The sequence below is a fragment of the Bombina bombina genome, chromosome 6 (assembly GCF_027579735.1).
Source record: "Bombina bombina isolate aBomBom1 chromosome 6, aBomBom1.pri, whole genome shotgun sequence".
Classification (NCBI taxonomy): domain Eukaryota; kingdom Metazoa; phylum Chordata; class Amphibia; order Anura; family Bombinatoridae; genus Bombina; species Bombina bombina.
In genome coordinates this window covers 881,744,872-881,772,162 of record NC_069504.1, presented here as the reverse complement: position 1 = coordinate 881,772,162, position 27,291 = coordinate 881,744,872, and the positions used below count along the sequence as shown (strand labels likewise).

Sequence of the window (27,291 nt, the reverse complement as noted above, 5' to 3'; positions counted from 1 at the left end):
TGAGGAGGGTAACAATCACAGTAGACTGTGGCAGTTGTGACTGTGTTTAAAAAAAAAAAAAAAAACAACGTTTTTGTCATTTATTATTCTGTTTTTGTTATTAAGGGGTTAATCATCAATTTGCAAGTGGGTGCAATGCTCTGCTGACTTGTTACATACACTGTAAACATTTCGTTAGTGTAACTGCCTTTTTTCACTGTTATTTCAAATTTGGACAAAATTTGTGTTTCTTAAAGGCGCAGTAACGTTTTTTATATTGCTTGTAAACTTGTTTTAAGTGTTTTCCAAGCTTGCTAGTCTCATTGCTAGTCTGTTTAAACATGTCTGATACAGAGGAACCTACTTGTTGATTATGTTTGAAAGCCATGGTGGAGCCCCATAGGAGAATGTGTACTAAATGTATTGATTTCACCTTAAACAGTAAAGATCAGTCTTTATCTATAAAAGAATTATCACCAGAGGGTTCTGTCGAGGGGGAAGTTATGCCGACTAACTCTCCCCACGTGTCAGACCCTTCGCCTCCCGCTCAGGGGACGCACGCTAATATGGCGCCAATTACATCAGGGACGCCCATAGCGATTACCTTGCAGGACATGGCTGCAATCATGAATAATACCCTGTCAGAGGTATTATCTAGATTGCCTGAATTAAGAGGCAAGCGCGATAGCTCTGGGGTTAGGAGAGATACAGAGCGCGCAAATGCTGTAAGAGCCATGTCTGATACTGCGTCACAGTATGCAGAACATGAGGACGGAGAGCTTCATTCTGTGGGTGACATCTCTGACTCGGGGAAACCTGATTCAGAGATTTCTAATTTTAAATTTAAGCTTGAGAACCTCCGTGTATTGCTTGGGGAGGTATTAGCTGCTCTGAATGACTGTAACACAGTTGCAATTCCAGAGAAATTGTGTAGGCTGGATAGATACTATGCGGTGCCGGTGTGTACTGACGTTTTTCCTATACCTAAAAGGCTTACAGAAATTATTAGCAAGGAGTGGGATAGACCCGGTGTGCCCTTTTCCCCACCTCCTATATTTAGAAAAATGTTTCCAATAGACGCCACTACACGGGACTTATGGCAGACGGTCCCTAAGGTGGAGGGAGCAGTTTCTACTTTAGCAAAGCATACCAATATCCCGGTTGTGCTTTTTCAGATCCAATGGATTAAAAATTAGAGGGTTACCTTAAGAAAATGTTTATTCAACAAGGTTTTATTTTGCAGCCCCTTGCATGCATTGCGCCTGTCACTGTTGCGGCGGCATTCTGGTTTGAGGCCCTTGAAGAGGCCATCCATACAGCTCCATTGGAGGAAATTATTGACAAGTTTAGAACGCTTAAGCTAGCTAACTCATTTGTTTCTGATGCCATTGTTCATTTGACTAAACTAACGGCTAAGAATTCTGGATTCGCCATCCAGGCGCGTAGGGCGCTATGGCTTAAATCCTGGTCAGCTGATGTGACTTCAAAGTCTAAGTTACTCAACATTCCTTTCAAGTGGCAGACCTTATTCGGGCCTGGCTTGAAGGAAATTATTGCTGACATTACTGGAGGCAAGGGTCATACCCTTCCTCAGGACAGGGCCAAATCAAAGGCCAAACAGTCTAATTTTCGTGCCTTTCGAAATTTCAAGGCAGGAGCAGCATCAACTTCCTCCGCTTCAAAACAAGAGGGAACTGTTGCTCATTCCAGACAGGCCTGGAAACCTAACCAGTCCTGGAACAAGGGCAAGCAGGCCAGAAAACCTGCTGCTGCCCCCAAGACAGCATGAAGGAACGGCCCCCTATCTGGAAACGGATCTAGTGGGGGGCAGACTTTCTCTCTTCGCCCAGGCGTGGGCAAGAGATGTTCAGGATCCCTGGGCATTGGAGATCATATCTCAGGGATATCTTCTGGACTTCAAAGCTTCTCCTCCACAAGGGAGATTTCATCTTTCAAGGTTATCAGCAAACCAGATAAAGAAAAAGGCATTCCTAAGCTGTGTGCAAGACCTCCTAGTAATGGGAGTGATCCATCCAGTTCCGCGGACGGAACAGGGACAGGGGTTTTATTCAAATCTGTTTGTGGTTCCCAAGAAAGAGGGAACCTTCAGACCAATCTTGGATCTAAAGATCTTAAACAAATTCCTTAGAGTTCCATCATTCAAAATGGAAACTATTCGGACCATCCTACCCATGATCCAAGAGGGTCAGTACATGACCACAGTGGACTTAAAGGATGCCTACCTTCACATACCGATTCACAAAGATCATCATCGGTTCCTAAGGTTTGCCTTTCTAGACAGGCATTACCAATTTGTAGCTCTTCCCTTCGGGTTGGCCACAGCCCCAAGAATCTTTACAAAGGTTCTGGGCTCACTTCTGGCGGTTCTAAGACCGCGAGGCATAGCGGTGGCTCCGTATCTAGACGACATCCTGATACAGGCGTCAAGCTTTCAAATTGCCAAGTCTCATACAGAGATACTTCTGGCATTTCTGAGGTCGCATGGGTGGAAAGTGAACGTGGAAAAGAGTTCTCTATCCCCACTCACAAGAGTCACCTTCCTAGGGACTCTTATAGATTCTGTAGAGATGAAAATTTACCTGACGGAGTCCAGGTTATCAAAACTTCTAAATGCTTGCCGTGTCCTTCATTCCATTCCACGTCCGTCAGTGGCTCAGTGCATGGAAGTAATCGGCTTAATGGTAGCGGCAATTGACATAGTGCCATTTGCGCGCCTGCATCTCAGACCGCTGCAATTATGCATGCTAAGTCAGTGGAATGGGGATTACTCAGATTTGTCCCCTCTACTAAATCTGGATCAAGAGACCAGAGATTCTCTTCGCTGGTGGCTATCTCGGGTCCATCTGTCCATGGGTATGACCTTTCGCAGGCCAGATTGGACGATTGTAACAACAGATGCCAGCCTTCTAGGTTGGGGCGCAGTCTGGAACTCCCTGAAGGCTCAGGGATCATGAACTCAGGAGGAGAAACTCCTCCCAATAAATATTCTGGAGTTAAGAGCAATATTCAATGCTCTTCTAGCTTGGCCTCAGTTAGCAACCCTGAGGTTCATCAGATTTCAGTCGGACAACATCACGACTGTGGCTTACATCAACCATCAAGGGGGAACCAGGAGTTCCCTAGCGATGTTAGAAGTCTCAAAGATAATTCGCTGGGCAGAGTCTCACTCTTGCCATCTGTCAGCGATCCACATCCCAGGCGTAGAGAACTGGGAGGCGGATTTTCTAAGTCGTCAGACTTTTCATCCGGGGGAGTGGGAATTCCATCCGGAGGTGTTTGCTCAACTGATCCATCATTGGGGCAAACCAGAACTGGATCTCATGGCGTCTCGCCAGAACGCCAAGCTTCCTTGTTACGGATCCAGGTCCAGGGACCCGGGAGCGACGCTGATAGATGCTCTAGCAGCTCCTTGGTTCTTCAACCTGGTTTATGTGTTTCCACCGTTTCCTCTGCTCCCTCGACTGATTGCCAAAATCAAGCAGGAGAGAGCATCGGTGATTCTGATAGCGCCTGCGTGGCCACGCAGGACCTGGTATGCAGACCTAGTGGACATGTCATCCTTTCCACCATGGACTCTGCCTCTGAGGCAGGACCTTCTAATACAAGGTCCTTTCAATCATCCAAATCTAATTTCTCTGAGACTGACTGCATGGAGATTGAACGCTTGATCCTATCAAGGCGTGGCTTCTCCGAGTCAGTCATTGATACCTTAATACAGGCTCGGAAGCCTGTCACCAGGAAAATCTACCATAAGATATGGCGTAAATATCTTTATTGGTGTGAATCCAAGAATTACTCATGGAGTAAGGTTAGGATTCCTAGGATATTGTCCTTTCTCCAAGAGGGTTTGGACAAAGGATTATCAGCTAGTTCTTTAAAAGGACAGATTTCTGCTCTGTCTATTCTTTTGCACAAGGGTCTAGCAGAGGTTCCAGACGTCCAGGCTTTTTGTCAGGCTTTGGTTAGAATTAAGCCTGTGTTTAAAACTGTTGCTCCCCCGTGGAGCTTAAACTTGATTCTTAAAGTTCTTCAAGGAGTTCCGTTTGAACCCCTTCATTCCATTGATATTAAACTTTTATCTTGGAAAGTTCTGTTTTTGATGGCTATTTCCTCGGCTCGAAGAGTCTCTGAGCTATCTGCCTTACAATGTGATTCTCCTTATCTGATTTTTCATGCAGATAAGGTAGTTCTGCGTACCAAACCTGGGTTTTTACCTAAGGTGGTTTCTAACAAGAATATCAATCAAGAGATTGTTGTTCCATCATTGTGTCCTAATCCTTCTTCGAAGAAGGAACGTCTCTTACATAATCTGGACGTAGTCCGTGCCTTGAAGTTTTACTTACAAGCTACTAAAGATTTTCGCCAAACATCTTCCCTGTTTGTCGTTTACTCTGGACAGAGGAGAGGTCAAAAAGCTTCGGCAACCTCTCTTTCCTTTTGGCTTCGGAGCATAATTCGCTTAGCCTATGAGACTGCTGGACAGCAGCCCCCTGAAAGGATTACAGCTCATTCTACTAGAGCTGTGGCTTCCACCTGGGCCTTTAAAAATGAGGCCTCTGTTGAACAGATTTGCAAGGCTGCGACTTGGTCTTCGCTTCACACCTTTTCAAAATTTTACAAATTTTATACTTTTGCTTCTTCGGAGGCTGTTTTTGGGAGAAAGGTTCTTCAGGCAGTGGTTCCTTCCGTTTAATCCTGCCTTGTCCCTCCCATCATCTGTGTACTTTAGCTTTGGTATTGGTATCCCATAAGTAATGGATGATCCGTGGACTGGATACACTTAACAAGAGAAAACATAATTTATGCTTACCTTATAAATTTATTTCTCTTGTAGTGTATCCAGTCCACGGCCCGCCCTGTCCTTTTACGGCAGGTCTAAATTTTAATTAAACTACAGTCACCACTGCACCTTATGGTTTCTCCTTTCTCGTCTTGTTTCGGTCGAATGACTGGATATGGCAGTGAGGGGAGGAGCTATATAGCAGCTCTGCTGTGGGTGATCCTCTTGCAACTTCCTGTTGGGAAGGAGAATATCCCATAAGTAATGGATGATCCGTGGACTGGATACACTACAAGAGAAATAAATTTATCAGGTAAGCATAAATTATGTTTTCTTGAAGAGATACCTAGGTAGGTAGCGTGCACATGACTGAAGCACTGCATGACAGGAAATAGTGCTGCCATCTATTGCTCTTGCTAATGTGTAACGTTGCAAAACTGCTGCCATATAGTGTTACAGACATGTGCACGCTCCTTTGCTTAAATCTCTGCTTTTCAACAAAGGATGACAAGTAAATGAAGAAAATCTAGAGGAGGGAAGGAACCAGTGGCACTACTAATAGGAGGAAAAATAATAATTAACCCCTTGATTCAGAATGTAATATGCAAACTTAGTTGTATTATTCTGTAATAGGAGACTTGGGTGCAATGTAGTGATGAGACTCTTTACAAATTGACAAGAGAGGTTGAACCAACCTATTCTTGAAAAAGACTACATAAACTGCACTCGCGGGGTTACACAACAATGGTACTATCCTCAGAGGGAATATTGTGTGAAAAGTCAGACATAATGTGCAGATAGAGCTAGAATTAGACACAATCTAAAGTTACCATAAAATTTAACCTTTATTGAGAGCATAGTTAAAATTGGAAAACACACTTTAAAAACACACTTAGGAGCCAAAGATTAATAAGCTTAGTAGGTAAGTGCTGGATAGAGTATATAGACCTCTTGCAATTTAATTGCCACAGAACCAACATTATTTATACAATTCACACAGTTTTTTAGCTATAACCAATTTAGCTAGATACAATATTTAACTAACTGCCAATTCAGATCAATTCAGTGTTATGGGTCAACACTTTACAGAATCGGATTAATGAGCAGGACTTTATGCTAGTGATTTTTACACATCACTAACTCATACGATTATTCGTGGCCAAGTGTTTTTTAACACACAGTTAACTGGGGTACAACCCAGATTCTCCATCTATATGGTACCTAACATACATTGATCATTATTCACTAGGTGATCATATGTCCATAGCCCCTTTGCAACTCTAGGGTATTAATCCACTATATTGAGTTACATTACCAGCAGCTCCTATGGGGAGCACTAATGGTTTTATTATATTAAATTGCAAGAGGTCTATATACTCTATCCAGCACTTACCTACTAAGCTTATTAATCTTTGGCTCCTAAGTGTGTTTTTAAAGTGTGTTTTCCAATTTTAACTATGCTCTCAATAAAGGTTAAATTTTATGGTAACTTTAGATTGTGTCTAATTCTAGCTCTATCTGCACATTATGTCTGACTTTTCACACAATATTCCCTCTGAGGATAGTACCATTGTTGTGTAACCCCGCGAGTGCAGTTTATGTAGTTTTTTTCAAGAATAGGTTGGTTCAACCTCTCTTGTCAATTTGTAAAATGAAGAATATCTGATAATAGAAGTTTTAGCAGCTGTCGTCATGCCAAAAATGTTTTACACCAGCAATGTAAATGTGGTCTAAATATTGACAACTATCGGATAAAAATCTATTTTCCTATGCATTACAGTACCCTTTAAATATTCTGAAATAAAAAAAGACTGCAATATTCTGCACAACCTTTATATTTGTTTTTTATTGGTCAGATCAAAGGAGACCAAGATCATGATTTCCACCAAGCTTTTTAAGAGGTGAACTAATAAAATAATGTTTAATGATTTTAAAACATTTCTTTTTTTATACAGGTCTTCCAATGCGGTGCTTGTAAAATTCCTTGATATGTATTGAGCATGCAATTTTAAACAACTTTCCAATTTACTTAATTCTTCTGGCATTCTTTGTTAAAGAGCATACCTAGGTAGGTCCAAAAGCATGCACACGTCTTTAGTACTATATGGCAGCAGTGTTTGCTTTTGCAAAAACTGTTATTATCTAGTGATCAACAATGTATAACATTGTTAAAACCATTGTTACAAACACTGTTGACATATAGAGCTCATGATATATGCAAACTCTTAAGCCTGTCTAGGTATGCACTTTAATAAGATAATAAAGCAGAAATGTATATTGTTAGGTGGTGAGAGTCCACAAGTTCATTACTTCTGGGATTCAGCTCCTAGCCACTAGGAGGAGACAAAGGTTCCAAAATCTCCAGGGGTATTCTATCCTTCCAACCACACTAATACGCCAGTATAAATCTTTGCTTTTAAGGAGGCAGGTGAAGAATTTAGGTGCTCTTAAGATTCTTTGTTGAGAGGCCCATTTTGAAGTATAGGGTAGTGAAACAATTACTCCCGGTGTAGGAGTTAGTCATAAGCCTACCACAGGTGTCGCCACCATGGTGCACAATCAGATGATTCAAACACGCCAAATGTACAAGTAAGACCGTACTTACAAGCTGTATGACACTTGAGAAGTGTCACAAATGCCTTCTGGACTGTTGGGAGTCGTCCAGCTAACTCACACTGATGGATGTCAGAGCAGCTCTGAAGCGTGGGAGCGGCGACAGGCTCACAGCATGCAGTGACTAGCCACAAGCTCAGCGCCAAGCCGGATCGTTCACTGGTGTTGATGGATACACCAGTAAAAGTAGATACCCTCTTGGATACAATGTATCAAAATGAATCCAAATGTTGAATAAAATTGTGGATAGTATGGTTGAAAAAGATGATGGTTCGTGGCAAAAGTCTAGTAAAAACAAACAGACTTTATTTGAAGTATAGCAGCACAACGTTTCTCGGTCTTTCCTGACCGTTTCCTCAGGTGCAATCATCTGATTGTGCACCATGGTGGCGCCTTCTTTTTTTATCTTTCACATCTACAGATCATAACATCTTGGGACACCAACAAGAATTTCGAAGAAGCAGCCTGCCATCTGTTCCAGACATTTGAATCTGGATTATGGACTAGACGAACTGTCCAATATCACATTTCCACCATCTACTAGATTGGTTTGATTGGGACTTTTTTTCACTCTGTATATATATTTTGCAATATTCACCTCTGTATACACATATAGGGGTATTTCACTATAACATTGCACTATATGTTGATATTTTTACTTTTTAAACACAGGTATTTGGCGCACTGGTTTTTTTTCACATTTAATAATCTACCACAGGTGTCCCCTAGCCTCTTTCTGTTGGGTCATCAACATACTCCTTACAGTGATCCTCTGCTGTAGCGTACACAGCACAGGATGGACTCTCTACCGAAAACTGACGTATTAGTCTACACATTTTTATTTATTCCATTACACATAATCTATGTACATTGCTTGAAGGGATTGGGCTTCAGAGCTATTTTTTTTTTATTTGTTGGCTCCCGTAGGGTATTCCTTTTCTCAGAGGCAGTGTATTTTCTTTGGTCAGAGGGTGATTTTAGAAAGTCTCAGTCAGCACAAGTTTTATTTTTTGCTTATCGTATCTCAGTTTCATTATTTTAAAATGTTGTCTCATTGCTCTTTTTATTCTATACTTTGGGACTTGCAATGTTAGTTGAGTTTTGACAGCACACTGTCCAGTTGCTCTGCGCATGTCGGGTAACATTTTTTTCTTTTTTTGGATCCCGCTCTGCACTATGAGCGCACTGTAAGGCTGAGACACGGGAGCTTCTCAGGCAGCTGAGGTAACTGACACTGAGACACAGTGGTTATTCATACAGCTGAGATAGTGATTACTTTGCAAGTCATTCCTAATGTTCCTGCTCTTACATACTCTGGGGGTGGGGGGGGGGGGGGTAAGATTTTCAACTCTTACAAGAATTTTTAAGAATAATTTTTACTTTCATATTCTTTAGCACTGTTGAGCTTCTCACCCTTTATTATATCTTCATCTTTATTATTCTCAAAATTTGGATTTAAAATTCCTGAATTTGATTTGTAAAGGTGTATTACTAAATGTTATTTGTAGATAATGGAGCATACTGGAACTGAACCCAATACTGTTAGCTTAGATCCTTTAGAGAGTAGATCTTCTGATATTAGTCAAATGTGTAAAAATGATACCTCTTTTACCTTCTGCACAACTCTGTAACTTTTGTATGGATCACCTGATGCATTCTATTCAATCTACTGCTGCAGTCGCCTCTAAATGAGTCTGTCCTCCCTCTGTTCTATACAAGGAAGTTCTTCAGACTTTGCGCCAGGATTTAAAAATTGAGTGTAGTCTACAGTATCTAAAATGTTGCCTGCTATGCCACCTCCAAGTAAGTGCAAAAGGTCCAATTCTGATAACCGGTCCTCTGGGGACAATCCTTCCATTCCGGGACACTAAAGTCCATGTTATCTAAGGACATTCCAAAAGATTTAGATTCTAAGTCTTGTGATTTTTCTTTGGAGGGTGAATATAATTCTGATGATTATGAGTCAGTCTTTGATAAAGATTCATCCTCTTTTATGTTTGGAACACCTACATACTTTACTAAAGGAAGTATTGTATACGCTATGAGTACTAGATCCTAAACCGGCTGAGGAAAAATCTGTAAAACAATTGGATTTAATTTCCAAGTCTGCTCCTAAGGGGTCTGAGGTTTTTCCTTTTCCTGACACCACTGAAATAATAACCAAATAATGGGCCAAGCAATTCCTTAGAATCCGGCTTCAAGATTTAAGATGTTTCCTTTACCATCCTCTAATTTAGAACTTTTGAAAACTATTTCTAAAGTTGACAGAGCCATTTCTACCTTGGCGAAGTGTACTACAATTCCTCTAGAGGTTTTTGCCTCTTTTAGAAATCCCATGGACAGGAAATTAGAGTTCTACCATAGGAAGGCCTTTCAGCAAGTGGGTCTATTATTTAGACTGGCTATTAGTATTGCCTGTGTAGCAGAATCTTTTACTCTGTGGTGTGATGGTTTGTCGAATCAGATTTCAAAGGGTTCTTTAAACAAGAATTTTCATAATCGCCTTGTTAGGATCAGCTTATGCATTCACCTGTCACGCTATTGTGGACATTATAAGGATTCATGCTAAAAATATGGCTTTAGCTTTTTTTTGTCTAGAAGAGCCCTTTAACTAAAATCTTTGTCTGTTGACATGGTTTCTAAGTTTCTAACCCCCTTTAAGGGTAAGATTTTGTTTGGCCCTGATGCAGATTGTATATCTCAACAGTCACTTGAGGTAAAGGAGCTTTTCTCCCATAGGATAAAAGATACAAGAGTAAATAAATAAGGCTTCTTAACGTTTTCGTTCCTTTCATCAGTCCAGGAACTAAAGACCCTCCTCTTCTTCTCAAAAGAATGATTCCTCCAGAACCTCCTGGAAGAAGTCCTCTTCCAGCTGGAACAAGTCTAATCAGTCAAAAAAGCCCTACACTGCTACAATCCGGATCTTCTGGTAGGGAGCAGATTACACCTTTTTCAAAAGGTCTGGGCTCAGTCTGTTTGAGATCACTGAATTTTTAATATTGTTTCCCAGGGAGACAGAATAAGATTCAGGTCAAGGCCTCCTAGTGGAAGGTTTCTTCTGTCCAACATTCCAAAGAATCCTTTAAAGACTCATGCCTTTTATCAATATATTCAAGATTTAGAACACATGGGAGTGATCCCTCCTTTTCCTCTGAGAAAACTAGGACTGGGATTTTATTCCAATTGTTTCATTCATCTTTTCAGGCCTATTCTAGATTTAAAGTTTCAACCTCCAAAATGGAAACATTCAGAACGATTCTTCCTCTTGCTCAATAAGGTCTGTTCATGTCTACAATAGACTTGAAGGATGCCTACCTTCACATTCCAATTCACAAGGACCATTTCAGTTCCTCAGGTTTCCTTATCTGGATAAACCTTTTCATTTTGTCTGGCTACTTGTCCCAGACATTTTACAAAAGTTATGGGAACTCTGTTATCCATAATAAGATCTCAAGATATATCAGTGGCACCTTATCTGGGTGATATATCTTGGTTCAGGCTCCATCTTTACCTTTAACAATTTCTCATACCAAAATTTTTTTGTTGTTTCTTCAACAGCATGGTTGGAGAATCAATGTTCCAAAGAGCTCCCTATCTCCTCAGACCAGGGTGTGTTTTCTGTGAGTGATTATAGATTCAATCTATATGACTCTTTCTTTAACAAATCAAGGAAATTAAAGTTACAGTCAACTCGTGCCAAGCTTTTATCATCTCCCAATCCAATGGTAGCTCTCTGTTTGGAGGTGTTAGTTTGGATGATTGCGGCTTCAGATGCCATCCCGTTTGCTCGGTTTCACATGAGACCTCTTAAACTTTGCATGTTGAATTAATAGTGCAAGGGTTACAATGAACTTTCTCAGAGAATTCTATTGGATCCTGTAACAAGATGTTTTCTTTCATGGTGGACAGATCACCAATGTATTTCCCTTAGAGCTTTTTTTTCATCCCTCTTGGACAATAATCTCAACAATGCAAGTCTTTCAAGTTGGGGCACAGTCTGGGGGTCCAGGAGAGCGCAGAGAGCTTGGTTGCCTCCAGAAGGCAAGGTTACTCTGGCTTTATGGTTAATGCTTTTAATATGTATGGCTTTCTTGGAGGCAGGCAAGTCTCCCTCAAGGCTTATTACTGCTCATTCTACATTTAAAAATGAGACTTCAATAGAACAAATGTGCAAGGGAGCAACATGGTCGTACTTTCATAACTTTACTAAATTCTACCATTTTGATGTTTTTGCTTCTTTGGAAGTGGCCTTTGGTAGGAAAGTCCTTTAGGCAGCAGTCTCTGGAAATTAGGTATCTGCCTTTTTTTTCCCCCAAAATGTCTTTCACACTCTCATTACTCATGGACCCCACAGCTTGGGCATAGATTCCCAGAAGTAATTAACTCATAGAGCTCCATTTATCATACGTCGGGCAGACATGATTCGCTACTGTCCGTCAGACCTCGCTGCGAGCAGACAGCATATCGAGAGCATTTCAATCCACCACCTTTTAAGTGGCAGTCAGGTTAAGCAGCAATGGTCTTAAGACTGCTTTTACTTAAAGGGACATAATACTCGTATGCTAAATCACTTGAAACTGATGCAGTATAACTGTAAAAAGCTGACAGGAAAATATCACCTGAGAATCTCTATGTAAAATAGGAAGATATTTTACCTCACAATTTCCTCAGCTCAGCAGAATAAGTTATGTGTATAAAAGTTATACTCTAAAAAAAAAAGCCAATCAGAATCAACAGTGCTGAGGTCATGAACTCTTTCACTGTGATCTCATGAGATTTCAATTATCATGAGATTTCATTGTAAACCTCCATACACTGAATAGGGAAATAAGATGAAAGTGCACGTAAGCTCACTCCTTCCGCTATCCCGGGACAGACATACTTATTTGTTGCTTAGAAGTCCTTTACAATGGGATGTGGCTACTGAGAAACTTTTGAGGTAAAACATCTTTCTTTTTTAAATAGAGATGGTCAGGTGATATTTTCTAGTCCGCTTTTTACAGCTATACTGCATCACTTTCAAGTGTTTAAACATTTGGATATTATGGCCCTTTAAATATCGTTTCAGGCTTGCCTGAAACGCCGGGGCCCGAAGCTTCTTTCGCAGCTTGATAAATGGGGCCCATGGACTATCACCCCCTTATGAAAGAAAACAAAATGAATGCTTACCTGAAAAATTAATTTCTTTTGAGGTGGTGAGAGTCCAAGAGACCCACCCTACATATTTCTATTGTAATTTTCTGTGGCAGTTCTAGTTTTACACCTCATTTCCCTGTTCTGTCCTTTCCTACCTTTCTCTTTCTGGGCTATACGTAAAACTGGCTTATCAGTGAGGTGGGAGGAATAGAATAATCTTGGAGTTTTGTGAATCCTTGCCTCCTTCTAGTGGCAAGGAGCTGAATCCCAGAAGTAATGAGCTTGTGGACTCTCACCATCTTAAAATAAATTAATTTATCAGGTAAGCATACATATTGTTTTTACTCCCTGGACAATAGTATTAAACACACACAATGTAATGAGTTCATTCCCTTGGCTGCCATTAAGAGACAGAGCAGTTATTCAACTCACTTAGCATACAAATAAAGTGACCAACTTATAACCTAAAAGAAAAACATTTAAGATGCAAAGTAGTTCATTTATATAAATAAGAAATAATATTCAGAAAATCAGGAAATTGTATTATACTGAAAAGTGAAATGATACAATCTTGAAATAACATTTGTTTCTCACCCTCATTATGCGCACGTTGAATGCCTGTAAGACTTTCTGATTGTGCAGATCTGATTGAGCTATTGCCTTCTTTAGGCTCTGAGTAGCCCGCACATAATCCCCTCGTGCAGAAGAAAGCCACTGAAGAGTAAGTCCTTGGGTCTGTAGAGTTGCAGATAATTTATTAACATAAATAACATTTTAAAATAAATTACTTGTGTTCTTCCTCACCCGTTGATTTCTCTGTTAACACTTAATGGAATATAAAACAAAAAAATATCCATCATGCACATTGCATACTTCCCAACATTGCCTGAATCTATTATGTTATTGGGAGGCTTAGCTTAAAGGGACTGTAAATTTCTCTCTCCTTTAATGTGTGAGGGAGCCCAGCCCATTTGAAAGGGTGTTTTTGCAGCATCTTTAAATACAATTCTTATCAGCTGCTGGCCAGTACATTGGCCCAAATTAATTTTCTCATTGAAACAGCCACCCACTGTTCTCAAGAATATGGGCATAGTCTGCAGAAAGTTGTATTACTGAATTAGTGACATTGGTTTGAAGCAGCCACATAATATTTTTTGTGTAGGCTCACTGTAGTGTATTTACTAATTGTTCCTTTATAGTCTGCAGAAAGACTAGTCCTGTTTAATTTATTTCTCTCTATGAGCAAACCCAATTATTTTTAATTACAAAAGTAAACATAAAGTTACAATTTTAAATACATTTTTTGTGGGACTCCATTATAAAAGTCCCAGTCTCTGTACGGGAAACCAAGGACTGGCTGACCCTGCTATCAACAGTTGGGAGTTCTGATATAAGAACTATTTAAACATATTAAAAAATAATTTGAATACAAATTAACCCCTTAAGGGCTGGGCATTTCAGACAAAAACTTCCCCCAAAAGACCAGAGCATTTTTGCCATCACTACATTTAAACAGAAATAGAGCCTTTTTTGTATTTACCTATAAAAACTATACATTTTTTTTTTTTAGCAGACAACCCAAAGTATTGATCTAGGTCCATTTTGGTATATTTCATGCCACCATTTCACCGCCAAATGCGGTGAAATCAAATTTAAAAAATCGTTAACTCGTTCACAATTTTAGTTTTCTCACTGAAATTATTTACAAACAGCTTGTGCAATTATGGCACAAATGGTTGTAAATGCTTCTCTGGGATCCCCTATATGGCTTTGGCATTGCTTTTTGGTAATTAGAAGGCCGCTAAATGCCGCTGCGCACCACACTTGTATTATGCCCAGCAGTGAAGGGGTTAATTAGGTAGCTTGTAGGGTTAATTTTAGCTTTAGTGTAGAGATCAGCCTCCCATCTGACACATCCCTCCCTGACTTCTCAAACAGCTCTCTTCTTCCTTCACCCCCCCAATAGTCACCCCCATCTTAAGTACTGGCAGAAAGTCTGCCAGTACTAAAATAAAAGGCTGCTTTTTTTTTAAAATCATTTTTTTTTCTGCAGTGTAGGATCCCCCCAACCTTCCTGACCCCGCACCCCCCAAACAGCTCTCTAATCGTCCCCCCTCTACCTATTTGCCGCCATCTTAGGTACTGGCAGTTGTCTGCCAGTACCCAGTTTGCCTCGATGTATACTTATTTATTTATTTATTTTTAAAAAACATAAACCATTTTTTCTTTTTTAAGACACGATGAGTCCACGGATCATCTTAATTACTAATGGGATATTCACCTCCTGGTCAGCAGGAGGAGGCAAAGAGCACCATAGCAGAGCTGTTAAATAGCTCCTCCCTTCCCTCCCACTCCAGTCATTCTCTTTGCCTACGTTAGTGATAGGAAGAGGTGAAGTGAGGTGTTAGATTAGATTCTTCAATCAAGAGTTTATTATTTTTAAAGTAGTGCCAGAGAGTGCTACTTTGTTCTAGGGTGTAGCCGTAGTCCATATCAGTCTCTACAGTAGAGCTTTTGGTGGCTTTAGAGCAATGGGAACTTGTGGGACATAATTCTCACTGCACCTCCCATACATTTATGCTGCCCTAACCCTGATAGCCTAAGCAAGATTACTCAGGCTTTATCTTTCTCCACAGGGCTATGGGAGGGAGAGGACCTCCTAAACCTGCTGAGCTGCCCTGCTGTTGGGCAGAATTAAAAGGTAAGTGCTGACTTTTTATTCAGGGTCTGGGAAAAAATAAGATCTCAGAAGAAGTGGAGCACTTTAATTTATGGGACATAGATTCCTTTTTGTAGAGGAGGACAATTTAGACGGCACCTTATTAGCAGGCACCGGGGCTGAGGAGAGATTAGGACTTTTTCACTATGAGCTTGTTTCTCTGGGTCTGTACAAGAAATGAGAGAACGCTTAGTATGAGGTGAATGCTTTCAGATGGGCTAAGTTGCTGGATAGCAAGGGACAGTCCCACTTTGGCTGCATATTTTCAGTATGTTTATTTTACTGTCTGCAATAGTTCTGTTTTCTATATTAATGGCGACAGGAATTTCGCCTTGTCAACCCCCACGATGGGCGGAGCTTCGAGTGGCGCCAATGTGGCGTTCAGCCTGTTTATTTTACACAGCATTAGATCCATTTCTATAATAATGGGGATTTCGCCTTGATAACGCCCACGATGGCCGGAGCTTCGAGTGGCGCGAATTTGGCATGCGCACTCTGCTTCTACTCTTTTTTTGGCAACATGTACTTCCTTCTAGTACGGAAGGCTATGGGCAGTGATTATTGAGCTGCGTGAGAACCGGACAGCACTACTATGCTGTATCCGGGTTTTTGGGTCTGCGAAATTAAAATGTTTTTGTAGACATAGTAACACATTTTATGTTTTCAACTGTTGAATAAGTGATTACATCTGTTTATGTGTCCATTTGAGTACCGTTAAACTTCCTCTACATGCAGAAATAAATGTGGCATTTTAACATTTAAAGATACAGTGACATATCTTATGTGTTGAATGTTTATTAAAAGATTACATCGGTTATGGGTACATTAGAGTACCGTTAACCTTTCCTCTACATGCAGAAATAAATGTGACCTTTTAACATTTAAAGTCACAGTAACATCTTTTATGTGTCAAATGTTTAATAAAAGATTACAAGAGAGTTTATGTGTACATTAAAGTACCATTAATTTTTCCTCTACATGCAGAAATATATATGACTTTTTAACATTTAAAGACAGTAACATCTTTTTATGTTTTAAATGTTTCATAAGGATTACAACTGTTTATGTGATAATTCGTTTTTGAAACAAGAAATGTGTCGTTTTAACATTTAAATGTTTTAAATGTTTAATAAAAAAAATTTCAACTGTTTATTGGATATTTTTTTATTTTTGAACAAGAGGTCCTACTAGCTTTTTTTGTAAAAATGAATGCCCTGATGCCGATGTGAATACACAATTTTTTCTGTTCTTCTATGTGAAGAATGTTAGGTTGTTCAGATACACTTTTTCTGAGCTAACTCCTTTTTAAGGCATATACTGTTTAAGAATCTATTGATAAGGTTCAATTTATGCCGCAAATCTCTCCTCAAGTGTCCCAATGTTATAGCCCTCACAGGCAGTGCTCTGCGATTTATCTCAATCTCCTTCTGGAGTTACTTTGCCATTTTTTTCCCCATGTCGCGGGGTTGGCGCAAAAGGAAATGGGTTACATCAGTGAATAACTTTTTCCGAATGTCTCTTCCCTGAGAACTGAAAAGGAAGATTCTTCGGTAGTGTCTGAGGAAAAATCTCAGACGGTAATTCATTTATCTGTAGGAATTTCATTCAAGCTAACCTGACATACCTCCATTTATTAATTAAGGAGGCTTGGAAAACAGTTCCCAAGGGAAGGATCCGTTTCCACCCTAGCTAAGAGATCTACTATTTCCATAGAGGATAGTTGTGACTCTTACAGACAGCCAGCTGGGTACATTGCTACCGTCTCTAGTGCGGTGGCATTTTGTTTAGAGGACAGAATCTTTTATATGGATGTCTCCCTTCAGATTATCAATTTGGGAGCCAAGATTTCGAGTTTCTCTTTTCCAGCTCACAGAGCCTTATGGTTAAAACTTTGGTCTGCAGATATGTCCTCTCGGTCAAACTGCTGGCTATTCTTTCAAGGGGAAGACCTTGTCTTTTTAGGTAAGGGTCATTTTTTCCCGCAGGATAAGAGAAACTAACAGACAAAAGGGACAACAGAGTAATTTTCGTTCCTTTTTGGAATTTCAAGGGAAGTTCTTCCTGTTACTGTCCCCAATCAAGAACAGACTAAGCCTACATGGAGATCCAATCCATTAAGCCTGCTGTTGAATTAAGAACAGCATGATGGGCATGGCCCGATCCGGGACCGGATCTTGTAGGGGCAGTCTTTCCTTCTTCGCTCAGACTTGGGTTGAGATGTTCTGGATCTCTAAGTATTGAAGAATTTTAGATATCAGAGGTCTAAACAAACTTCTCAGGGTACCGTCCTTCAAGATGGAAACTATTTGTTCCATTTTTCCTTTGACCCTAGAGGGTTAAGTTATAACAACAGTGGATGAAAGGACGTGTACTTACTTGTTCCCATCCACTGGGATCATCCAAAGTTCCTAAGGTATGTCTTTCTGGTCAAACATTTCCAGTTTGTGATTTTTCCTTTCGGTCTTGCAACAGTTTCCAGAAATTTTACAAAGGTTCTGGTATCTCTGTGGGTGGTGCTTCGATTTCGAGGAATTGCAGTGGCACCTTATCTGGACGACATCCTAGTCCAGACGCCTCTATTCATCTAGCAAGATTCCACAGGGAAATGTCATTTTACTTCCTGTGATCTCACGGTGGGAAGATAACTTGGGATAAGAGTTCCTTAGTCCCAAATACAAGGGTAACTTTCTTGGAAACCATAATAGATTCCCTATCTATGAAGATTTTTCTGACAGACGTCAGGAAATCAAAAAATTTCGATTCTTGTCTAGCTCTTTAGTCCACTCCTCGCCATCAGTGGCTTAGACATGGAGGTAATCGGGCTGATGGTAGCGGCAATGGATATCATCCCGTTTGCTCGGTTCCATCTTTGACTTCTGCAGTTAAATATGCTCGGTAATGGAACGGAGATAATGCAGATTTGTCTCCTCGAATACTTTTGGAGCAGGAGACAAGGGATTCTCTTCAATGATGGTTGTCTCTGGATCATCTTTTCCAGGGATCCTGCTTTTGCAGACCATCTTGGGTGATTGTGTCAACAGATGCCAGCCTTCTAGGGTTCCCTAATAGGCTCAGGGAGTGTGGACTCAGTCAGAATCTGTTCTTCCTATAAACGTCCTGGAGCTGAAAACGATCTTCAATGCTCTTCTGGTCTGGCCTCAGATAGCCTTGGTTCAGGTTCCAGTTGGACAACATAACTTCAGTGGCTTACATTAATCATCAGGGAGGAACAAGGAGTTCCTTAGCGATGATAGAGGTAACCAAGATAATTCAGTGGGCAGAGGCCCGTTCTTGTTGTCTGTCGATGATCCACATCCCAGGGGTGGACAACTGGGAGGCGGATTTTCTGATCAGGCAGACTTTTCATCAGGAGGAGTTGTTACTCCATCCGGAAGTGTTTTCCAGCCTGATTCTCAGGTGGGCTCAGCCGGAATTTGATCTCTTGGCATCTCGACGGATTGCCAAGCTTCCGAGATTCGGGTTGAGGTCTAGGGACTCCCAGGCGGAACTGATAGATGCTGTGGTGGTTCCTTGGACCTTTAGTCTAACATACCAATTTCCTCTGTTTGCGCTTCTTCGAGTCATTGCTCGGATCAAGCAGGATAGGACATCAGTGATCCTCTTTGTTCCTGCTTGGCCTCGCGGGATTTGGTATGCGGATCTGGTGGATATGTCATCTCTGCCACTGTGGAGACTTTCGTGGTAGAAGGACCTTCTAATGCAAGGGTCCTTCTTTCACCCAACTCTAGTTACTCTGAGGTTGATTACTTGGAGATTGAACGCTTATTTTTGTTTAAGCAGGGGTTTTCTGACTCGGTCATAGTGACTATGATTCAGGCTAACAAGCCTGTAACTAAAAAAAAATAAAAAAAAGATTTTTTTCAATAGATATGGCGTACATATCTCTTTGGTGTGAATCCAAGGGCTACTCATGGAGTAGAGTTGGGATATCTAGAATTTTGTATTTTCTCCAAGAAGATTTGGAGAAAGGCTTATTGACTAGTTTCCCTAAAGGGTCAAATCTCGGCATTATCTGTTGTGTTACACAAACGTCTGGTGGAGGTTCCGGATGTACAATTATTTTGTCAGGCCCTGGTCAGGATCAGGCCTGTGTTCAAGCCAGTTACTTCTCCATGGAGTCTGAATTTAGTTCTTAAAACTTCTTCTAGGGGCTGCATTTGAGCCTATGCATTCCTTCAATATCAGGTTGTTATCTTGGAAAGTATTATTTCTTGTGGAGTGTCAGAACTCTCGGCATTGCAGTATTAGTCTTTTTATCTTATTTTCCATTCAGATAATGTAGTTTTATGTACTACATTAGGATTTCTTCCTAAGGTTGTTTCTGATAAGAACATTAATCAGGAGATTGTTGTTCCTTCCTTGAGTTCCTTCCTTGAGTTCTTATCCTTCTTCTCAGAAGGAACGACTCTGTACAATTTGGCGTGCTTTAAAGTTTTCTCCTGCAGGCGACTAAGGATTTTCGTCAGTCTTTTCGTTGTTTGTGGTTTTCTCAGGAAAACATAAGGGACAGTAGGCTACGGCTACTTCTCTTTCTTTTTGACTGAAGAGTATCATTCGTTTTGCATATGAGACTGCTGGACAGCAGCCTCCAGAGAGAGTTATAACTCATTCCACGAGGGCTGTTGCTTACTCTTGGGCATTCACGAATGCAGTTTCTGTGGATCAGATTTGCAAGGCTGCAACTTGGTCCTCTCTTCACACTTTTTCAAAGTTCTTCAAATTTGATACTTTTATTTCGGCTGATGCCGCTTTTGGGAGAAAGGTTCTTCAAGCAGTGGTGCCTTCCGTTTAGGTTACCTGTCTTGTCCCTCCCGTATCATCTGTGTACTCTAGCTTGGGTATTGAATCCCATTAGTAATTAAGATGATCCTTGGACTCATCGTGTCTTAAAAAAAAAAAAAATGTATTCTTACCTGATAAATTTATTTCTTTTTTGACGGCCCGCCCTGTTCTTTTAGACAGGTTGTGGGTTATTGTAAACTCCAGACACCTCTGCACCTTGGCTTTTCCTTTCTCTTCCTAACTTTGGTCGAATGACTGGAGTGGGAGGGAAGGGAGGAGCTATTTAACAGATCTGCTGTGGTGCTCTTTGTCTCCTCCTGCTGACCAGGAGGTGAATATCCCATTAGTAATTAAGATGATCCGTGGACTCATCGTGTCAAAAAAGAGATAAATTTATCAGGTAAACATAAATTTTCTTTTCTGTAGTGTAGCTGCTGCCCCCCCCATTACCCTCCCAGATCCCTTTCCCTCAATGGATCCCACATATGATCCCCCTGATTGCCCTTCCCCCTCACTTGCCAGCTCTTTTTTTTTCTCCTTTATGTGTTGCGTGGCATAGCGGTCGCACCCTCCCGCCCCCTCCAGCGATGGGCCACCCACTACCGATCGGCACCACCGCTGTCTGATACAGAGTGCTTTCTGCATCGGTAACTCTGCAAATCTATTTCTGCAGTGCCCAACATGTGGGGCATGCAGAAATAGTGCAATCTTGCTATTTTTAGTGAGATTGCGGCAGAGAGAAGCCCAGGACTGCAGCGACGTACGTACGGTGCTGTCGTTAAGGGGTTAAAGTGATTGTAAACTTTCTTATTGTGATGCACGGTATATACAATTAACCTTCAAAACAGGGGCAGTTTCATTGATTACATTTTTTAAGACGCTTTATTTGTAAAATATTAACCATTTTGTGAAGGTAAACATTGCACCGATCCTCTGCCTGCATCTTATTCTTAATTTAGCTGAGCGATGACGAATCTGGCTTCATGCAATCATTGCGTGCCCCACATGGCATCCAGCTGGTGGCATAGTAACAATTGGATGAAGCCGGTTTCGTCATCGCTCAGCTACATTGAGATGTGGGCGGAGGAACGGCGCAATGTTTACCTTTACAAAATGGTAAATATTTTACAAATAAAATGGTCTTAAAAAAATGTAACCAATGAAAATGCCCTTGTTTTGAAGACTAATTGTATATACTGTGAATTACATTAAGAAAGTTTACAATTACTATAAATTAATATTACACTCAACAAAGATAAAATACCATACCAAAATGTGTTTATTTTTCAACATGAAGCATCTGTTTGTGTTTTTTTTACAACAAAATAGTAATGCATTTTAAAAGGGGTTTTTTTCAACTCAACAAAGAAAAAGTGAACTTAATACCGTAATTCATGCTTTTGTGTAAAAGTTGTGCTTTGTCTCACATTTCCTAGAGAGGCCAAAACCATAACCTGCAGATGCTGCAAATCAAATAGCTGCTTTAGACAATTTGCAACGTTTTCAAACCTAAGTTTCAGATTTTGCTTTTTTGGCCCAATGGCCTCTTTATGGAGTGTGATACAAAGCACAATTTTCACACAAAGCAAGAGGTATTTAATGTACCTGTAAGTTAAAGGGATACAAAACCCACATTTTCTTCTTAAACGGGAAGAGTCCACAGCTGCATTCATTACTTTTGGGAATTCAGAACCTGGCCACCAGGAGGAGACAAAGACATCCCAGCCAAAGGGGCCTATCTATCAAGCTCCGAAAGGAACTTGACGGCCCGTGTTTCTGGCGAGCCTTCAGACTCGCCAGAAACAGCAGTTATGAAGCAGCGGTCACAAAGACCGCTGCTCCATAACCCTGTCCGCCTGCTCTGAGCAGACGGACAGGAAACTCAACAATTCAACCCGATCGGGTTGATTGACACCCCCTGCTGGCGGCCCATCGGCCACGAGTCAGCAGGGGGCAGCATTGCACCAGCAGCTCTTGTGAGCTGCTGGTGCAATGTTAAATGCGGAGAGCGTATTGCTCTCCGCATTCAGCAATGTCTTGCGGACCTGATCCGCACTGTCAGATCAGGTCCGCAAGACATTTATTAAATATGCCTCAATGGCTTAAATACCTCTCCCACTTCCCTCATCTCCCAGTCATTCTTTGCCTTTCGTCTCAGGAGGTTGGCAGAGAAGTGTCAGAAGATTGAAGATAGTCTCTTAGGGAGGGTAGTACTCTTCAAAATGGGACTGGAGTTTTAAGTAATCCTATCAGCCTCTCAGTGAGAGCATGGATGAAAGTTAGAGTCCGGAGATGCAGGGGGAGTTCTTCTGCAAATCCTTCACGACTCATATTAACAGCTCCTGGGCAATCAGCATTGATGAGTTTTGCTGCCTGCCTTTATTCACTCAAGTCAATGTCAGAAGCTATGCTACTATCTGTCACACTTGAAGGGCCGTTTTCCTGTTACACAGCGTAGATTCCAGTAAGATTGTTTCATTTTATTTCGATATGTGAATGTAATGTTAATGAAAGAAGCCAGGGTGCCAGTGGGACTCCTTTATCTTAAATGGAATCAAGGGTTAATATCTCCTGAGGGGGGTTATTGAACAGGGAGGACTTTAATCATGTTTGTTATGTGATGTTGTCTGCTAATGTGTAGTGTTACTTGGGCTCATGACTATTCAAACATAACGGCCTTATATCATCAGTTTGCGCGGTCTTAGGGACTGGCGCACTTTTTGGGCGTACACGATGCTCCTCGTGACCCGGTGCGGTCACGTTGTATTCCATTTCTGCATCTTGTCTGTGTGGCAATGGAGGGAGTCTGTTCATCAGTGGTCTGGTTCACGGGAGGTGGTGAGTGCCCCAGCCATTGGGGGTGTAAGGTGCCTTTAGTGTTTGTCCATAATACAATCTCCAAGTTATGGAGGATTCAGATTTTTTGGAGACAGATATCTCCGATTCGGAGTATACGTCTTGTGATGAATATGAAATGGCCCGGGTTATCCCAGCCCATCAGTTATGTGCTGATTGCCGTTCTAGAGTACTGTCTTCCCCCGAATCAGGGAATTTAGAGTGCGCTGAGCCATCCGCCCCTGAGGATTCCATGTCCTACGAGGCGCGTGCCCCAGAACCTTCCTTTGCTACGCAAACAGGTGTCCCTACGGCCGTTACTCCTTTTCCGGAAGGCAGCTTGTTTCCTCCAGAGGGTACAGCACGGTTCCGCATGGCCATATCTATGGTGTTGGCACATTTATATCCCCCTTGAGAGGTATTTTTAAGATACTGTCCGTGTTCTGTTAACCAGGGTCCGTCGGGCATGGAATCGCCTGAGTCAGTTAGACCTTCTGGGGAAGCGATGGCCTCTGAGCATTCAGGGGCCCTACCCTCGGGCTGGGGGCGTCCATTGACCCGGTGGGGGATCATTTTGTCTTCCGTTATAGAATGGCACGTCTGCATGTTCTGCTAAGTCATGTTTTGGCGGTGCTGGAGGAATCCAGCCCTTTTGGGCCGAGGGATCATCGGTCTTCTGTACCGGACGGTAAGCTGGGTTAGACAGGGATGCAGGGATGAAGTCTCCGCCTTTTTCTTTCTTTTAAGTATCTGTTCCAGTTCTGAGCTTGGGAGGATGGGGCCTCTAATCGGCTGGTCCGGTTGGCGTGTCACTTTCCTTGGTTGTTCACCCTCGGGTGCTGCCTTTCTTTTGTTTGAATCCGGTTAGGACATATTTGGTTTGTTTTATGAAGCTCATGTCTGTTATAATTTTCCATTGTGGGAATATTTCTTCTCTGGAACTGATACTTGTGATTTTGTGGTCGCGTGCGCACTTTCTTGGAAGCTGCGCGTTCTATAGTTTATGTTATCGACCCCTTTGGGGTTTCGGTTTTTCTTGGACCTTGGACAGTTCAGGGGAGTTCCTTGTACCAGGCAGGTACTGGTCGGTGTTAGCTGCTATTCCTTATGGTTCATGCCACCCACGTGGTGCTGGTGTGCTGGTTTCCTTGTTGGGTGTTGAATCGTTCACTTTGATGAAGTGTTCGTGTTATGTTTGTTTCCATCTTAATGGGAGGAGAGTCCATTGCTTCATTCATTACGTGTGGGAATTAAGAACCTGGCCACCAGGAGGAGGCAAAGACACCCCAGACAAAGGCTTAAATACCTCCCCCACTCCCCTTCATCCCCCAGTCATTCTTTGCCTTTTGTCACAGGAGGTTGGCAGAGAAGTGTCCGAAGATTCAGAGTAGTCTCTAATGGAGGGTAGTACTCTTTGAAATGGGACTGGAGTTTTAAGTGTTCCTGTCAGCCTCTCAGTGAGAGAATGGGTGAATGTTAGAGTCCGGAGATGCAGGAAGAGTCTTTCTGCGAAACCATCCCGACTCAGTTTAACAGCTCCATTAGCAATCAGTGTTGACAAGTTTTTCTGCCTGCTTTTCTTCTCTCAAGTCCATGTCAGGAGTGATGCTACTACCCTGTCACACTTGAAGGGCCGTGTTCCTGTTCCACGGCGTTGATTCTGGTAAGATCGTCTCATTTATATAATTTATATATATACTGTATTTATTTATATATATATATATATTTGATAATTCAGGAAGACAGGGTCACAGTGTGGCTCCTTTTATTTTAATAGAATCTAGGGTAATACCTTCGGAAGGGGACTGTTGAACAGGGGGGGTATTATTATGCATAATATTGTTTATTGTGTTTTTTCTACTGCATTTGTGCGAGATGAGGCTCGGTCAGTGTGGAACACAGTTCATTAGTGAGAGATTGAGGTCCTGCATGGCACTCCATGTGATCGGGTATGGCCTCTGCAACTTCCTCTTTTTAGACCTGCGTTCGAAGGAGACGAAAGCTGTTTCTTGTAGTCCGGGTCATAGGAGGTGGTGAGTGCCCCAGCCATTGGGATATAAAGGTGCCATTTATTTGTGATCAAGTCCGTAATAAAGGCGCTAGCTATGGAGGACTCTGATATGTTAGAGGATACTCCCTCTTTATCCAAACCCATTAACTGTGTATATTGTGAGGATGTTCCAGTCAAACCGCCTATGCAACTCTGTTCCACATGCTTTAACAATATTGCTATTTCCAAAAAGAATAAGGTATTTAGTACGACTGAGCTGTCCACCTCTGAGGGCTCCCCACCCCGCGAGGTGTGTTCTCTGCAATCATCTCCGTATACACAAGCAGTTCCCCAGGTCCTTATTAATCCTCCTGCGGGAGGGGTCCTTTGGCCTCCAGACTTCGTCGATCAATTACAGACGGTGGTTTCTGCGGCCATTAATGCAATGCCAAGCCCGACTAAGCGCAAGCGGAAGGTACGGCTTTGCTATCCGTCTCGGGTCTTCGACTCTGCTGGATGTCTCTGACAGATTATCTGCTGAGGAGGACAACTCTGACTTATCGGAGGATGTCGCTTCTGGGTCAGAATCGGCTACGTCTAGGCCTCCGTCCGCGGAGGAGACAGATTTCAAATTCAAGATGAAGCATTTGCGCTTTCTGCTGTAAGAGGTGCTTGCTACGTTGGAGGTTCTGGAACCAAAACTACCGGAGGAACCTTCAATCCCTAAACTGGATAGGGTTTATAAGGACACAGTAGTGCCCCAGGCCTGTAATGCTCATGGGATACTCCTCTATCAGACCGAACTCGGCCAGTAGTCTTGTTATCCCGGCGTCGAGCCGGAAAAATTGGGAATATCCCAGAGCAGAGAAAGTTAGCAAGATGAGGAAAGCAGCACTCACCACAGGCAGGGTAGTCTTCAGTGGCAATGGTAGAGCAGTCCAAGGTAAACCACTAGAATGGTCAGGCAGGCAGGGTTTGGCAACGGTAAAGCAGTCCAAGGAGAAATCACTAGAATGGTCAGGCAGGCAGGGTTTGGCAACAGAGGCAATCCAGAATAATAGGGGTTAATAGGCAGAGTAGTCAGGCAAGCAGGGTTCAGCAGCAGAGTATCAGTCCAGCAATTTAGGGCTTAAACAGGTAGAGTAGTCAGACAGGCAGGGTTCAAACACAATAAGGCAATACAGCAGTAACGATCTATCACACCCAGGAGCACACAAAGTGATAGATCTTTTTGAATAGGCTTACATAGGCGCAGGATTCGCGCCACAGACTTCTGGACCGGCATCAGTGAGAGAGGAGCGTGCCGCGGTGACGTCAGAGCCACACGCATCCGGACCCAACACAGCCCCTGGCAACGAGCAGAGAAGGAGACGGCGCGCCCCTAGCAACGGCTAGAGTGGCGCGGCGTGACAAGGCCTTCACGGTTCCAGTCAAAATTGCTAACATTATTAAGAATGAATGGTCGTATCCCAGGGTTACAGGATAGGTTTCAAGTCTTATCTGCCCAGAGGCAGATTCCTCCGGCAAACATATCTTCAAGACCAGAAAAGAGAGACGCCTTCCTGGGGTGTGTGAGGGATCTCTCATCCCAGTTCCTCCGGCAGAAAGAGTCAGTTCGGTCGTTCAAGATTGAGATGATCAGGTCAATTTTGCCCCATGTTCAAGAGGGGCAATTCATGACGACTATAGACCTGAAGGACGCTTACCTTCACGTTCCAATCCACAAGGATCACTTCAGGTTTCTAAGAGTGGCTTTCCTGGACCAGCACTTCCCGTTTGTGGCCCTTCCATGTGGTCTGGCGACTGCCCCAAGAGTCTTGACAAAGGTTTTGGGAGCTCTTCTCGCATTAGTGAGAGCCAGAGGAATTGCAATGGCACCTTATCTGGATGATATCCTGGTCCAGGCTTCGTCCTACAGTCTTGCGGAGGATCACTCAAGAGCTCTTCTCCTCTTTCGGTCCCACGGGTGGTTAAACAAAGGAAAGAGTTTGTTGGTCCCCAGCAACAGGGTGGAATTCCTTGGTACGGTAATAGATTCTTAAGCCTTGAAGATATTTTTGACAGATCAAAGATGCTGCAAGCTTGCTAACTCTTCAGACATCCCCCAGGACATCTGTGGCCTGGTGTATGGAGGTGATCGGGCTCATGGTATCCAGCATAGATGTCATTCCATTTGCCAGGTTCCATCTCAGACCTCTTCAGCTGTGTATGTTGAGACAATGGAACAAAGATCATTCATATTAGTCCCAACATATATCTCTAAACAGAATGGTGAGGGAATCCCTATCTTGGTGAACCCGACCGGGGCAGTTATCTCAGGGGACATCCTTTTTGAGACCATCCTGGGAGATTGTGACCATGCATGCAAGTCTATCAGGATGGAGAGATACTGATAAATATTTTGGAACTTCG

At 42.2% G+C, this 27,291-nt stretch overlaps 1 protein-coding gene across 2 annotated transcripts in view; it reads right to left on the bottom strand.

Annotated features, from left to right (window-relative positions):
• The window catches only part of TFR2 (transferrin receptor 2), a 158,154-nt gene that overhangs the window by 5,076 nt on the left and 125,787 nt on the right, over positions 1–27,291 (bottom strand). For both annotated transcript variants that reach the window (XM_053718376.1, XM_053718377.1), the window contains one exon: positions 13,127–13,267. In XM_053718376.1, the coding sequence (XP_053574351.1) occupies positions 13,127–13,267 (141 nt within the window). The remainder of the gene's footprint in view (positions 1–13,126; positions 13,268–27,291) is intronic.